Source organism: Leptonychotes weddellii, chromosome X (assembly GCF_054177405.1).
Source record: "Leptonychotes weddellii isolate Sample4059 chromosome X, ASM5417740v2, whole genome shotgun sequence".
Taxonomy (NCBI): Eukaryota; Metazoa; Chordata; class Mammalia; order Carnivora; family Phocidae; genus Leptonychotes; species Leptonychotes weddellii.
This window is the reverse complement of record NC_138385.1, coordinates 81,716,286-81,733,100: the sequence shown is the minus strand read 5'-3', so window position 1 is coordinate 81,733,100 and position 16,815 is coordinate 81,716,286. Positions and strand designations below refer to the sequence as shown.

The window sequence follows — 16,815 nt, the reverse complement described above, 5'->3', positions numbered from 1 at the left end:
GAGAGAACCAAAAAAAGCTAAGATAGGAAATTGTTTGGCACTTATGGAAGACAGCAAGTGATTTAATTTGGTTGGAGTAAAGAAAACATAAAATAGACTACTGTGAAATAAACATGAAAATATAAATAGATAATAGATCATGGAGCTTCTTGATGAAATTTAAGAGAGTGGACCTGTTATAAAGGCAAAAGGAAGTGAAGAAAGTTTTGTGAATGATATTGTTAAAGTTGTTAATATGGAAATTTAATCTGATTTAGAGGGGACTAAGATAAAGATAGTGACATTGATTGAAAAGGTATTTCTGTAATCCAGAAGACATGTATTGAGGGCCTAAATCAGAGGACATAACATCAGGGACATAGCTTAATGGAGTAATTTTGTAAAGAAGGAAATGACTTTGCATGTCTCATTAATGAATACCAGATCAATAAAGAGACCAAAGAGTACGATGTCACATATTTAAGTATCAATGACTGCTGAGTAATATTCTCACTTACATAACAAAAAGGGACAAGAAATGGGTTTGTGAGCAATGAAACAAAGTTCCCTTCAGGACATACCAGGTTTAAGAAATCAGTGGACATCTAGGTATAGATACATGCCAAAGAGTTGAAAATGAGTTGGAAATGTGGCTGTAACTTAAAAGACACTGAAAGTGGGTAAAAACACAGATCACAACGGTCATCCAAATACAGCTTGAAGCCAGGAGGTTAAATCATATTGATAACAGGGAGACTATAATACATGGCTCAAGGGATCTTTCATGAAGTTCTTATGCAAAGGGAGTTAGAAGAGAAGAAGGCCAGATAGTAAAAGAGATACAGAACAGAGATGGAGAAGAAGCTAATGAGTCTAGAAGCTAAGAGAAAAGTTATTTCAATTATGATGGAAAGCCTGAAAGCTGAAAAGATGACATTGGATTTGGTGAAGTATAATTATTTGTGGACTAAACAAATGAATAAATAAAGCATAGACTATTCTACAGAAGGTGATAAATGAAAGAGTCACATAACAGTATATTAACAAGATAAAGTGGACTGATGTGTTTCAGAAGAGGTGACATACACTAGAGGAGTTTTAAGCAGGGTTAGGCTCCAGGAAAGAAACAGAAACTGAAAGTGAAAAAGATACTGAGTATTTTTGATATAAAATTAGGAGTAGAATGAGAGGCATGATCAAAGTCATAAAAATAGGAATTAAGTAAAACCATAAAAAAAAATGTCCTCCATCCAAGGATGGATGGCAATAAAGTGATATACAATGAGAGAAAGCCAGAGGTTCACACCAGATAGTATTTCTTCTTGGCAAATTATGAGAAAAACTCATTTATAAACAGGGATCCTGAGGTAGGTCGACTGCTTCACCCCAATAGATTTTCAAACTGCAAAGAGTATAAATCGGATTTTTCAAGTTTAGGACAGATGGGGATAACTGATGATTCTAATATATTGGGAACTTTTTAAAAAAAAATATTTTATTTATTTATTTGACAGAGAGAGAGAGCACAAACAGGGAGAGTGGCAGGCAGAGGGAGAGGGAGAATCAGGCTCCCTACAGAGCAAGGGAAGCCCGATGTGGGACTCGATCCCAGGACCCCGGGATCATGACCCGAACCGAAGGCAGTCGCTTAACTAACTGAGCCACCCAGGCACCCCAATATATTGGGAACTTTTAAGTAATTCACAGAATTTCTGCTTTCCATAGCGGACAGGCACCCACGTAGCTTGCTTTCCTATTATGGAAAACTTCACCCCCTTTGCAGACCACCAAGTAAACCACTTGAATGAAACTCTCTAATGGAGTCCGGTGTGGTCTGTCTTGAGTTCATTTGAAGTGGATCAGATACAACCTGTAGGGGGCAGTATAGGTTCAGCCCCTCTGTGAAACGCTTCAGAAAAAATTTTTCTAAGTATATCGTTAAGACATAAACTTATCAAACTAACTACATGTAACATCATCTTCTGATGTGCTTCCTTTAGAAACAGGCAGAATATATCATTCCTCATCAATTGTAATTCATGCTTCTTCTTTTCTAAAGGACACCATCAGGTTTATTTCAATGGCTTATGCTAAATAAAACAGGTAAGTGAATTTGCTGAATATTTTTATTTTATGACACATTATATATTTTGTAGTATTTATACAAAGGTAGAATAAACAAATAGAGTCTAGCAAAATTAAGTCCACTTATAATTACTTCATTAAGGAGTCATAACTGAGCAATGCCTTAATGGGGTTGGTAATGAGGTAAAAATGTGCCACCAGAAGAGGCATTGGAGAAAAACTTCTGGAAAAGGCAGCTCAATAAAGTGATAATGAGGGGGAAAAAGAACTCATCTCCTTGTCTTGACTTATGCTCCTTTATTTTAGGATGCACCCCTATTCTTTAAGACTTGGAGGTTTCAATGGGAGGATGGTGATGAAAAGAGTCCAGACAGTCAGGCAGTCAGGAGGGTGCGAGGGAGGGGGAAGAAGAGAAAGAGAAGGGCAGAAAGAGGAAACTTCAAATGTGGATAAAAATAGCATCTCCCACCTCTTCGAAGTTGTTATAAGGATTTCCTTAGTTCATATAATGTGCACACTTGGCATAGAGCAACACTCAGTAATGAGTGGCCCAACTATTTCTATTTACTGATAATGAGAAAACTGATTAAGTTTCTTGTTCAAGATTATACAACGAACCTTTGTAAAAACATGGATATGGGAATTTAACTGAAGATGAGGCTGAGTCACACAAATGTTCTCACCCAGTCTCCTTTGTTCAGCTTTGCCAGAAAGCTAGCCAAGGATAGAGGGCATAAGTATGCCCTGAAATATGCTTCCCCGGGGGAATCAGTGAGTGCTAAGAATTTTCAGCCTTATGCATAAATCAACTGTGCAAAATAATCACTAATTAAATACAACCACTATTGTAAAAAATCAGTGAGCCTCTAAACATGTACACTTTTTTCACCATATAGGATCAGGTCTATAATTTCTAAATTCCCATTCATAATGTAGTTCTGACAAAAGTCACTTCCTTAAGAACTTTCAAATTGCTCTACTAAACAAAATAGTTTTCTTCTAAAAAGAAATTCTAGCAAATCTCACAAATCAAGCACATTTCATTTCCATGCTCTAACATAAACCAGGCTGTAATTTCTTGTATTTTTAGGTTTCCTACAATACCGCAATAATGGAAAATTCCACTGAGAAGACTCTTTATGCGGAAAGTACAAAATGGTGCATAGAATCTGACTGGTGCGGGAGTGACAGACTTTCTTGTACAAATAGTACAGAGCATGTTATATACATGTTTAAATTAGCCAAATTAAAATGTATCATATGAAAAAGCTTATAGTTATATTTTCCTTTCATTTTTGGGGGGGAGGGGCAGAGGAAGAGGGCAAAAGAGAATCTTAAGCAGGCTCCATGCCCAGCACAGAGCCGGATGTGGGGCTCAGTCTCACAACTCTGAGATCATTACCTGAGCTGACATCAAGAGTCAGACCCTTAACCGACTGAGCCACCCAGGTGGCCCTGTAGTTATATTTTTCTTAAATAGAGTATAAATATATTTTATAGAATGAAAATATAATAAGAACATCTATATAAAGTGTATGTTTCCTTTAGGTATCAGGTATCTAGAAAAATCTCGCCAAGTAGTGTGACCAGTGAATTTCATCCATTTTCCCATTCTTTTAAAAATTACATATTTAAACCTTTAATGATGTTTTCGTATAACTATTGGTAGCCTTTATAAAAGAGAACCTTACAGGTAAATTATATAATGAAAGCACACACCACTATTCTAAGAATCCCCATTCATGAAGAATCAACCCATGTTAAGCCTAGGGAAATCACAATAACGAAACAGCATCATGTGAGAACATCTAATACAACTGGGAATAATGAAACTGCTCCTGACGAAGGAGAAAAAAGGCACTGCAAAATTCAAACGAAAGCCATGTCAGGTTATCCTCGAGGAGGAAGTTCTTTGGTTTGTAGAACAGAGAGTAAATGTTGACAGACCTGTGAAGGAAGTGGGCTCCGTGTGGGGTCAGAGGTGGCGACATAAGCAGCCTGAGTGTAGGCATAGCTCTTGAACCGAGGCTTGGGAGAGGAAGGAGTTCGTTCATAGCCCTGTGCTAGACTGACTGTGATCTGCAGAGTAGGGTTACGGGGAAGGGGACAGAGGGGAGGAGGAGACATCATAAGTAACCCTGGAAGGACTGCTTTCCCACACACTACAAAAACAAATGTTAAATGGAAACAGTGAGATGAAAAGTTTAATTTGAAATGCACATAGTGCTATTGCAAACTGGTACACTTGCACAATTCTGGTGCTCAATGTCATGGTGGAGAGCGGGTACTCAGGGAAGGGATGAGGGCGGGACTTAACTATAAGGATTCCATACTGACACAGCTCCAGCACTCCTATGGGATGGTGCTCTTCAATCTGGCAAAAACAGGCATCCAAAAGCAATTTTCTCTGAACCCAAAGTAAACAAAACCAGAATTCATCAGGTCAAGTTCCTGGAAAGGACTGGAGCTTTCATAAGCAAAATACAGAACTAGTGCTTTAGGAGAGTGAGAAAATTAGGCCTAAGATTAGCTGTCCACACCTTCAGAAGGAATTATGCTAAAAGCTTTTTTTTTTTTTTTTAGGCTTTTTCATCATTGTTTGTGTCAAAGAAAGTAAAAGAAAACACCCCAAACAGCCACTCTTGGGAGCAAGAACAAACCATGTAATAAAAGAATCCCACTAAATCCTGGACAATCAAAAATCTTTATCATATGTATTCTCCCTTCAACTTTTATTTAAAGTATTATAAACTACTTTTATCAAAAATGTTATCTTGAATAATCAAAATTTGTTAATACATCAGTAGGTTGCCACTAAAAATAAGAAAGTATTATTAAACAGAGTACTTGCCTTTGCTCTTGCTCTCTTTGTTCTTTACTCTCATTGACAGAAAGTTTCATACATATATGAGTCTATCTTTTATTTTAATTCATTTTACACAATGGAAATGCAATATATTGTCTTCCATATTTCTATAACATAGTGCATATCAACAGCAGAGTATTTTAATAATGTGCTTTGAAAACAATATTATGGTCCATTATATCAGTTAAAATTCAGAAGGCTTATAGAGTTTCTCTATCTATAGGTAGATATATATATATACACATACCTACACACACACACACACATTATGCTATGTAGACATATATATGTGTGTAGGTATGTGTATATATATACACGTTATGCTATATAGACATATTTATCATGTATTTATCATACATATAATAGATATGTATGTGTATGATGACTAAAAATGCATATACGATAGAAAATATCATTGATATTAAGTACTCTTTTGATACTTTACCTGTTGAGAATAATGCATTTGATGATGTAATTGAAAATGTTCTTCTCTTGTAACTTTTGATGGCCTTGGCAACATTTCCACTTCCTGGATGGCTTCAATGCTCACTTGTTGAGGCAAAACTTGGAAGAGTGATGTGATATACATTAAGATGGACTTCTTATCTGGATAAGTGGTGGCAATATCTGTAAGCACATTAACACCCAACATCAATTTTTGGTTTCTATATTTGAGTCTCTGAAAGGCGAATGAACGAATAAATGTTACAGGAAGAAGACACATTAATGAGCACTCGATTGCCCATGAATCTCCAGAGACTAATTAGAACATGATAATCACGCCGAAAATGGCCTTCCAATTTGGCAGACCAATGAGAGGAGCCCTAAAGTTAATTTCTTTTTTCCTTGTTCACATAAAAACTTCATTCCATAATACTTTTTCCTAAGTCAAATTGCCAAACTGGCCCAACTAAGAGAGTGGTTTTCATCAGATAAGAAACACAATTAAAGATTATATCTTCCTTTCCATGGAAAGCTATATTAACGTGTCAATTAAAATAGTGCATTGGTAATTAAACAATTACACAAAAGAGCTTAATGCCTTGGCTTCCAGTAAGGAAAGCTTGCATCATCTAAACAAATTTTTGCTGGTGATTAAGTATGTAAAGAGCAAAATATGTCTCTGTGTTGAAATGAACCATGTATTTCCACAATAACAATAAAATAAAACAACAATATACCATATGTATATGATTTGTAATATTCCTTAGGTATATTAAAAAACATTTGTTTACATTTTTGGTACATCTGTTAAAGTCAGATGTTACCTTCCTTCTCAGACTCTAGAGATAAATTTAAAAGTCCTTCACATAAAGTTGATCTGACATTATGTCCTTTGCCACATCCAGGGAATGAAAGAAACCCAGCATTTAAAGTCAATAATAATTTGTAACAACACACATAGTAAGTGGCAGCTCCTTCAAAAGGTTATTTTGCAACTTGGCATTACAATTTACCCACTGTGTTCATTCCAGGGAACCAAGATATAAAAATAATCCTTTATGTGAAGCGTATCATTAATCCCAGAAGTGTTAAAACATAAATCCTGGCAGGAGGCCAAGACAACTCTGCAGCAATGTGCCAGGCATTTTTCTTGCTATAAATTTATCTTAGCTTAGCTAGCATTAAAAGATCTTTTTTATGTTAAATATGTATATTCTGGTCAGGTGTTCTGATCATGAGTAAAAAAGCCAAGAGTCAAATCTCAAGCCCACTAACATAAAAGGAGGTTGAATAGGTAACTTAGTCAATGCCTTCACAAGTAGCAGGAATGTAATTATTTAGAACAATTATTTTTTAAAAAGATTTATTTATTTGAGAGAGAGAGAGAGAACGTGCGTGTGTGAGTGGGGGGAGGGGTAGGAGAGAATCTCAATCAGACCTCCCTCTGAGCACAGAGCAGGGCTCCACCTCACGATCCATAAGATCATGACTTAAGGAGAAACCAAGAGTCATATGCTTAGCCAACTGAGCCATCCAGATACCCCTAGAACTATTTTTTTAATATATATTTGAAATATTTTATTTATTTATTAGAGAGAGAGAGAATGAGCGGGGGAGGGGGGCGAGCAACAGAGCGAGAGGGAGAAGCAGACTCCCCGTGGAGCAGGGAGCCCGACGAGGGGCTTGATTCCAAGACCCTGGGATCATGACCTGAGCCAAAGGCAGATGCTTAACCTACTGAGCCACCAGGCGCCCTGTATTTTTTTGTTTAAATATTTTTAAAAAGAGCTACAGAGGGGGAAAAAGTTAATAGTCCTTGGTCTGCTTCTATCCATAGCATAATAGAGTACTTCTCAATTTTTAATGTGCATATGAATCACCTGGGACCTTTTTCAACTTGGACTCAAATTCAGTAGGTCAGGGGTAGAACCTGAAGTTCTGCATTTCTGACAAGCTGGCCAGTGATGCTGACACTGCTGACTTGAAGACCACACTCTGAGTAACAGGGTTGAAAAATATTACACAGGAAGCAGACTGCTCTATCATCTGCCACTTCGTTGTTTGGCTTTTTTCCCCCAAAAGATACTTAACTGGACACTTAAGTGCATAAGGCTGAGAGGTACAAAGTGATACAATACATATTCTCTGCTCCTTTATTATAATTATTACCCAACAAACGGTGAAGGTTAAGTTTTTGCAAGTATTTTTTTAGGAAGAACTAAAGAATACTTTGTACATAAGTACCGCCTTTCTAAAAAAAAAAAAAAAAATCTGGGGCACCTGGGGGGCTCAGTCGGTTGAGCGACTGCCTTCGGCTCAGGTCATGATCCCGGAGTCCTGGGATCGAGCCCCACATCGGGCTCCCAGCTCGGCAGGGAGCCTGCTTCTCCCTCTGACCCTCCCCCCTCTCATGCTGTTTCTCTCTCACTCGCTCTCTAATAAATAAATAAATAAAATCTTTAAAAAAATAAATAAATAAATAAAAATCTTACTAACTTAGCTTTGAAATTGTGAAGACTAAAATATCCCTTTCATTTGATAACTGTTTTTCAAGTGTTCTTTGTATGGTGGATACTACACTTCTTCACCACATTTTGAACCTCTAAAATGTTTTCTTCTTTTTCACTAGGAAGTAGTCAGTTGTATATGTAATGAGCATAATTTAGAATTCTGTTTATTTTTAGTATTAAGTAAAACTATGCTGTGAGAAAGGCACTGAATTAAAAAAAAGGTTGATCCATTACCATTTACTGCTATATTATACATAAACACATGCATGGATATGTTTAGCCTCAAATATATGTCATGATAAAAATAAAGGTAAAAATAAATTAAGAATTATTTCTATTACCTCAAGCAAATGTCAAAAATTATAGTGCATTTTATCTACATAAAACATCTTTCGGATGGCAGCAAATATTCATAAATATCAATCATCACAAAAATATACACTATTTGACCAAATTATTGACATTTTTACCCCAATCTATTTGCTTCCCATCTCTGAGGTTGTGTGGATTCAGCTGTACCAGCAGGTGGAATCCAATATTTCTTTTCTTAAAGAAAGGAACTTAGATATTTTAAAATATGTTAATTCACTTCAACATATATGTGCCAAGAGCTATTTTATTTACAATATTTTAACAGAGTATCCAGGAGATTAACAAGATAGAGAATTCATGGATTCTTCACAATTTGGAATAATAAAATAAATAGATAATAGGAAAAGTACAAAATAATTGCATTGCTGAACAGAATTTAAAATGTGTTCCTCTAACTGGCACAATCAGTGCTTAAGTAGATTCAGAGAAAGGAAAAAATTATATATTACCAGGGGACCAGAAAAGTCTTTATAAATAGGAAACCTAATAAGTAGGTATAGGATTTCATTGGCTAGAAATGGGGGAATGAGGAAAGGTATTCTAGGCAGTAGAAAAGCATGAACAAATGTGCAGCAGTAAGATATTAGAAACATCCCAGGAATAGTGCCTTTATGTGTCTTATTCACAGACAGGAGAGTAGTGAATAATAAGATACAATGGGTACACTATCTCTGAAACACTGAGAGATCATCAGTAACAAACCAGAAATTTTGACCTTGGTTCAGTAGTTTGGACAGTGACTACTTTTGAGCAAGAGTGTGACAGCACTGAATTTTTTGTAAAGTAAAACTGTTAAGTACAGAATGGGACGAAAGAGAAAAACAACTGGAGGGAAGTAGGAAGCTAGGACCCGATCCAGATAGGAGGTGTTAGAGAAATAAACTAGGCTTTGTAATGAAAACAAAAAGATGGATGATAGAAATTCTAAGATAGGTCCAAAATGACTTCATTCTATTTCCAATCATTTACTTCACAGTCTTTGAAAAGAACTATATATAACATTCTGTCTAAGCCCTGAGGGTACAAAGATGAATAAACTTTGAGTAAAATGGAGGAGGAGGACAGATGGAGGGAAATGCTTGTTTTGTAATCACAGTAACAAGTAGCCACCAACACAAGTTTCAGACTCATTTAATTAATTAACAATTACCTGCCTATTTGGTCTTGATCATGATTCCTCAAGCCAGCCATTGTCAACCCTTTCCTTCTGAAAGTTGGCTAATCAGAAATGAACTCACCCCAATGAACAAAATTCTAAATGCCAACCAATTAACAGTGGTAACACCTGATTAACCAACCATGCTTCTAAAGGTCACATCAACCTATTCACATTGAATGCTCACAGATCTCTTGATCTCCCAGTTTTCCCCAAAACCTAAGAATACTCTGTTTTGAGAGACTGTGGTTAACCAGCATAGTTCCCTCTTATTTAAGTAAGCGATACACTCAGCTTTGTGTTTTCATTCCAAATACCTAGTAATGGTTTCATCATTTGATAAAATTCAACGGATAAAACTCACTTATAAATTTAAAATTAATGTTTTTTTTTTTAAGGAGAACATGATGGAAAGAAAGAATGAACAATTCTGAATCTGGATTTGGATTTTAAAAATCTGTGCCTAAATGTTTATATCTATAAAAAGACATCCTTAACATCATTTACTTCTGTTTCCTCATCTGCGAGATAAAACCAGAGTCCCAGTCTCACCATGGTGTTGTGAAGGTCAAATGTATAATGTTTAGAAATGACTGTAAACTTAATTAGACTGTAGACTTAGATACTGTTCCTATATTGCAACTGTTGTTTTTTGTGTTATTAATATAAAACCAGATCTAGTTGTAGGAGACCATTAGTACTACTAATGGGAAGCCACAGGAAGCTGTTAGGAAGGAAACACCATTCATCACTTATGAAATATTCACAAAGCAATGATAATGTGCCATAGAATATGCTTAGCCTATGTTATATTATAAGTATTCAGTGGATGAGCCCCCAACAAATAATTATGGACTGTACAATGTACGAGAATTCAAAAGAAATGTCATGACTTGGGGATGATCCTCACTTAGGATCAATAACTGCAGCTAGGCCAATGTCTGGAGACTTTGTGAACACCTAAATATTGGTTGAGAAACTGAGTATAGTAGTTAAAGCCATAGAAATTAATGAGAATTGTGTAAGACAGCAACTGACTTAAAACATAATGTTATAGATAATGAGTACTATAGCATTTGAGGAGGGTGAGAATGATGGGATATGATTTACATTTTTTTATTACAAGACATTAAAATGTATTAAGTAAAAGAAGTGGCTGTACTCCCAAAATAAGAACTTACAATTTTATGAAAGTAATCTTTGTACTAAAACCCTACTGTATAACGGGTTTGTTGCTGCAGAAACTTAAATTAATAATTTCTAATCGAATCTTTAAAGACATTTCAGAAGGAAAATGTTGCAAACTTATAAATACTGCTAGAATGTTTTATTTTATGAACAACAGCACTGATTCTGATGAGTGTTTCTACTTGATACTGAGGGATATAACGAATGAATAAATCATTCACTGAAATTCCATTATTTTTCAAATGAGGAAATTGAAACCCACAGTAGTTTGATGGAAATTTCAAAAGTTGTCAGAATTAAAGTTAGAGCCCAGTCAGGGCATCACACTTCTCAGTACCTTACCTTCATTCTTGTAGAAAATGTTATCTTAGTGCATTTAAAAATCAAGTATCAGGGCACCTGGGTGGCTCAGTCAGTTAAGCGTCTGCCTTCAGCTCAGGTCATGATCCCAGCATCTGGGGATGGAACCCCGCATTAGACTCCCAGCTCAGCGCGGAGTCTGCTCCTGTCTCTCCCTCTGCCTCTCCCCCTGCTGGTGCTCTCTCTCTTGCTCACTCTCTCTCTCCAATAAATAAATAAAAATAAAACTCTAAAAAATAATAAAAATAAAAAAATAAAAACCAAGTATCTCAAAGCCATCTAAAGGATGACCCTGTGATCCATGTGGTTCCATTACCAAATATTAACGATATTCTCCCTAATAGTAGTGATTTCTATTTTTTTTTTTTTTGAGAGAGAGAGAGAGAGAGGAGTAGGAGGGGAGGGGCAGAGGGAGAGGGAGAGAGAGAATATTAAGCAGGCTCCATGTCCAACATGGAGCCTGACTCGGGGCTCAATCTCACAACCCTGAGATCATGACCTGAGCTGAAATCAATAGTCAAACCTTTAACCAGCTGAGCCACCCAGGCATCCCTGATTTCTATTTCTAATAAAAGAGGTATGACAAGAGTAAATATACATAAAAATACAACTTTGGTAGTAATCAAATTCAAATTAAATAAAGATGTGTGTTTTAAATTATATTCTTTTGCCTATCACATTATCAAAGAATGACAGAAGAATAACAACCAAAGTTGTAGAGGCTTCGGTGATTTGGCCAAACTCCTACTTTGCTGGAAGAGTATCAGTTGGTTCCAAATGTTATGAAAAATATTTTGGCAATGTCTACTAAAACCTTAAAAACAATCATATTCAATGACCCAGTAATTTTCCTTCTAGGAATCCACCACAAAGAAATAACCAGAAATTTAAATGATGATTTATGTAAACCTGATGTAAAATTTAAGCACTATTTACAATATAAAAAAACCTTTCATACAAAAAAGAAAAAAAAATCAAACCATTCCAAGTGGCTTAATAGTTAGAGAAGTAGAAATGATCAAATATGTCATTGTCTATGAGTAGTACAAAGCCATTCAAAACATTGCTTTTGAAGACTTTTTAAAAAGATTTTATTTATTTATTTGACACAGAGAGAGAGCACAAGCAGGGGGAGCAGGAGAAGAAGCAGGCTCCCCGCTGAGCAGGGAGCCCGATGCAATGCAGGGCTGGATCCCAGGACCCTGGGATCATGACCTGAGCCAAAGGCAGATGCTTAACTGACTGAGCCACCCAGGTGCCCACTTTTGAAGAATTTTTGATAAAATATGAAAAGAAATTCTTTATAACATCAAAAGAATAGAATGTATAAATTATGAAGTACATAATAACTTTACAGAAAAGACTAGGCAAACATACTTCAAGACATTAGTGAAATGGGTATGTTGGTGGAACTGAAAATAGTTTTCCTTTTCTCTTTTGTCCTATCTGTATTTTCCGCACTCTCCACTCAGCACCCACGAATTTTATAGTTAGATAATATAGTCTATATTATAATAAAAGTATCTGTAAAGATCAAAAAGAAACAATAAAAACAGCGTTGCACAAAGTTTTCATGCAGCATGCCCTCACCCTAAAAAAGCCAATGCGAATGAGTTGGTCAGGAAACTGGTGCCTTCAACAAAACTGTTCTTATCTTGGGCAATCAACCTCCAGAAAGTCTGATTAGCCAGCTATCAGACAAAACCTTGAAACACCTCTGGGAAATCTCAACAAGAGGTTCCACTGCCTTAAACCTCAGGTCAGTTTTTTGCCAGGAGAAAGGCAGAAATTGAAAGAGCGGATTAAAATGCATATCCTCACACAATTCACAGCGCTCACCATAGCACATACCCTCCCCAGTGAGTGCTGTGAATTGTGTGAGACGGTGGAATTGCAGACCTCTGAAACAAATAATACATTATATGTTTAAAAAAAAAAGATAGCAGGAAGGGAAAAATGAAGGGGGGGAAATTGGAGGGGGAGACGAACCATGAGAGACTATGGACTCTGAGAAACAAACTGAGGGTTCTAGAGGGGAGGGGGGTGGGGGGATGGGTTAGCCTGGTGATGGGTATTAAAGAGGGCACGTTCTGCATGGAGCGCTGGGTGTTACATGAAAACAATGAATCATGGAACACTACATCTAAAACTAATGATGTAATGTATGGTAATTAACATAACATAATAAAATAAAAAAATAAAAGAAAAAAGTAATAAATAAATAAATAAATAAAATGCATATCCTGTGTAATCAGAAAGAAGTAGGATTTCAAAGATAAACAGATGCATAAATGTACACTCACAAAGTTTGGTGAGCCTTTCACGAGTTTTGTAAAAGAAAAACAATTAAAAAGGATGTCATTTAGAAACCCTGATCAGAATAAATGTAGAGCATGTCCCACAGAATTTGTATTAGGAACGACACAATACAAATAAATTCACTGTAAGAAAAGGGGAAGAGGTAAACTGGAAAGAAGAAACATGTGACCACAAACTAGACATGGTCAGATAGCTCTGAATATGAAAGTGTGAACACACACAAATAGAGAGAGACACAATCAAAAACCTGAGTCTGCTAAAATAACCAAATACACAGATATGAAATTCCAAAGAACTTATTACTGGAAGCAAGTGTGTTATCATCTGAGGTTTACAAATGAAGATATTACAATGTCATCTGATCTCTAAGCACCAGAGTTTTTAAATTAAGGGCACTATCATATCAGTGAACTAATTCATTGAAGTGTTAGATTATTATTTTAAATTTTAATATTTTTCATCCAGCACTACATTCTACATATATGCACCTTCCAATTGCAAGTCACTGTATATATAGCATTCTAATAAGAAAATAACTTGCATAGGTCCCTTCAAGTTAAATTCTTTAATTCTCTACAAGACCTATTCTGCCTTCACTAAATTAAGTAATCCTTAATTAAGCCATTCCATAATTTTAGCATTCACTCACTGATCCAAGTTGCTTTTATCATCTAATAACAATGCTTCTCATTAAAAGACTATAACATATACTAATGAAAATAATTTGTATTGATGAAGATGATTCAGTTTCATAATAAAATTAATGATAAAAAGCAGTGGCTTTCATTTATCCATGAGAAATACTAAATAATTTTATCTTTTAAACACCCAATTATTCCTTTTGATATGCTCATGGTATAGCTAGCAGAAAACTATCACTATCATCTTGGTACAAGTAGAAAACAGTGCTCAAAATGCATGCTCACCTAGGGCCTAAGAGGGAAAAAACAGCAACAACAACAAAACACAGAAGATGAGGTGCTCACAGGAAACTTTAGATGCACTGAAAACTAGTTCATCTTCCTGCCATTAACTAAACAATGCTAAATATACCTATGCAAATAAAAATCATATATTCAATCTAATAAATCATGGTAGCTGGAGGTGATGCTTTTGATTCTATAAAGTACCAGATTGATAACATGAGACACTCAAAAATATATTTAACAAACATTTACTGAGTTATTACTTTGTGCCAGACTATATTCTAGTCTTTGAATACATAGTGATAAATAAATGATCCCAGGGAGCTGTTCTCATGGAACTGTGATTCTAATGGGGAAGCAAAATTACAAATAAATACTTTCAAAATCCTCTGTTTACCACTTGCCAATTTAACCCTATTCACCTAGTTCTTTCCTGCTTCATTGTATAAATGAAACTACCTTCCACAAATGCATTATCTTTGTTGAGTTTTGGGAAGAGGATTAAATAGGAGTGGGGATTCTGTAGTGTTAATACCAAACATTCACATAGTGCCTGAGAACAAACACACAGAAGCTGGTGGGTAAAACTCAATTAAATGGAAATTCTCAACAAATTGTGACTTTACAAGTTTCAAATAAGCCACCTTTAAGTTGAATGTTTTTGAACAAAGTATCAAATGTCTTCTGTGTGAAGCTAATCAAAGTCAAGTGTTCTGTCTTTATATTTTCAATTCTAAACGCAACAAATTTCCAAAATTCTCTTTTCCAGCTACTCATTGCATTTGTACCTCATTAAATTATATGTATTTAAGATAAATACTCCTGGCCATTTAAAAACTTAGAACAACTTTTCAGTACATACCCTCCAAAACCAGGATAACAGAAGCTAGTTTGACCTAACAAACAGAAGCTAATCAGCGTGGGAGGCTATTGATAGAAAAACATTTGTACTTTCTTAAATTTCCCTCTATAGGACTACTGTGGAAAGAACTATTGGAGTTTCCATTTGAGAAAGGAGTATTTTGGCTCAGTGACATTTAACTCTGCTTCCTTCACTGTCATCTGCTGTTTTTGTGCTTTGCTTTTGATCTAATCAAATTGACTTTTTTTTTCCCGTACTAGTAGAAGGGCATTAAGTTTCATAAGTAACTCCACACAGTATCTTCTTTACTAACACAAAATACTCAGTTTCTACCCCCTCATTCTTTACAGAGTTAAAAATGATAGTTGATAAACAATGAAACCAGAATGGAGATGCTCACTTCATTTAACACAAATTTCATTGGTTATCAAGGAGCTTTCCCATATGTTTTAGGATTCAGAATATGCCTGATGGTATAAGCAAGTTCCAAGGCAAATCCCACAATGATAACTAGCTTAATGCTGAAACTGTATTTAAGAGCAATCTTTTTTGTAACAAATATTCTTTTAAAAAGTATCCATTCCATATCAAAGAGCTTAGCTTGTTGAATCAAGCATACTTTGAAACAGGGAATGGATGGGGTCAATATTTTAAAGAAGATGACTTCAGAAGGCTTCTCTGGCTAATAGTGGATCAGAGAACTAGCTTCTGTGTCTCTGCTCAGCTGATGGCTACAATGTTGCTAAGCCTAATGGATGTTTTTCTATTCTCATTTTACTAGGTAGCTCCCAATAGCACTCTTTCTTCTTAAACTGCTTTGTTCTTCTTGGAATCTTTGACACTATATTTTTCAGGTTTTATACCTATCAGCCACACTTTCTCAGGCCCAACCTATTTAAATGACAGGAAATTTTGGAAAGATTTAGAGGCTGGATCTAGGTCTTCTCTAGCTACACTCATTCTTCCCTAGGGTATTATCTTCCCATTATCCCTCCCAAACTCTCTTAAATATTGCCTATATGCTAATGATTCCTAAATATCTATCTCCAGCTGAGAACCCTCTCCTCAAGAGATCTCTCAAATTTATTATATACAAAGTAAGGTCCTCAGTTCCCTTCAAAGACATTAGTCTCCCATTTAATCACCATCTCTAGATATGGCAACAACATTTATGCATTGTGTCAGGCTGTGAACTTAGAAATTGTCCTTGATTTTTCTATTTTTTTTTCTGCATTCTCTATTTTGATCCATTAACAAGCCTTGTTTTTTCTGCCTCTAAAAGGAATACAGGCACCTATTTATCTTCATGTTCATGATTACTATTTTCACCTGAGCCATGATCCTTGCCTTCTGGGACCATTACATTCATATCCTAACTATTCCCATGTCTTTCAATCCATTCAGTGTGCAACAGCTAGAATTATCTTTTAAAAAACACAAAAATTAAATAGCACTGTCATACTTAAAACCCTTCAGAAGCTTCTCCTTTGTTTAGAATAAATCCAACCTATTTCCATGCCCTACAAAATACTATATGACCCAATCCTGTACTCTTCGCTAATGGCAGCCTAATGGCCTCTCTCTTTCTTGCCCGCTACCTTTCAGATACATTGGCCTTGTTTTCATATCTGAAATAACAAAGGCCCTTTTATGCATCTTGGTCTCTATACTTGCTATTCTCTTTATCTGGAATACTTTCCCCATCTTTTTGCATTTTTGGTTCATCCTTTTCCATTAGGTTTTAGCTT

The 16,815-nt window shown here is 35.7% G+C and overlaps 1 protein-coding gene across 1 annotated transcript in view; it reads right to left on the bottom strand.

Moving 5' to 3' along the window:
• Window positions 1–16,815, bottom strand: part of DMD (dystrophin) — a 1,845,074-nt gene that overhangs the window by 1,393,989 nt on the left and 434,270 nt on the right. Inside the window, exons 8-9 of the mRNA XM_081807964.1 lie at window positions 5,376–5,557; window positions 4,012–4,143 (exon numbers count right to left, since the gene is read on the bottom strand). Coding sequence (XP_081664090.1) covers window positions 4,012–4,143; window positions 5,376–5,557 — 314 coding nt within the window. The remainder of the gene's footprint in view (window positions 1–4,011; window positions 4,144–5,375; window positions 5,558–16,815) is intronic.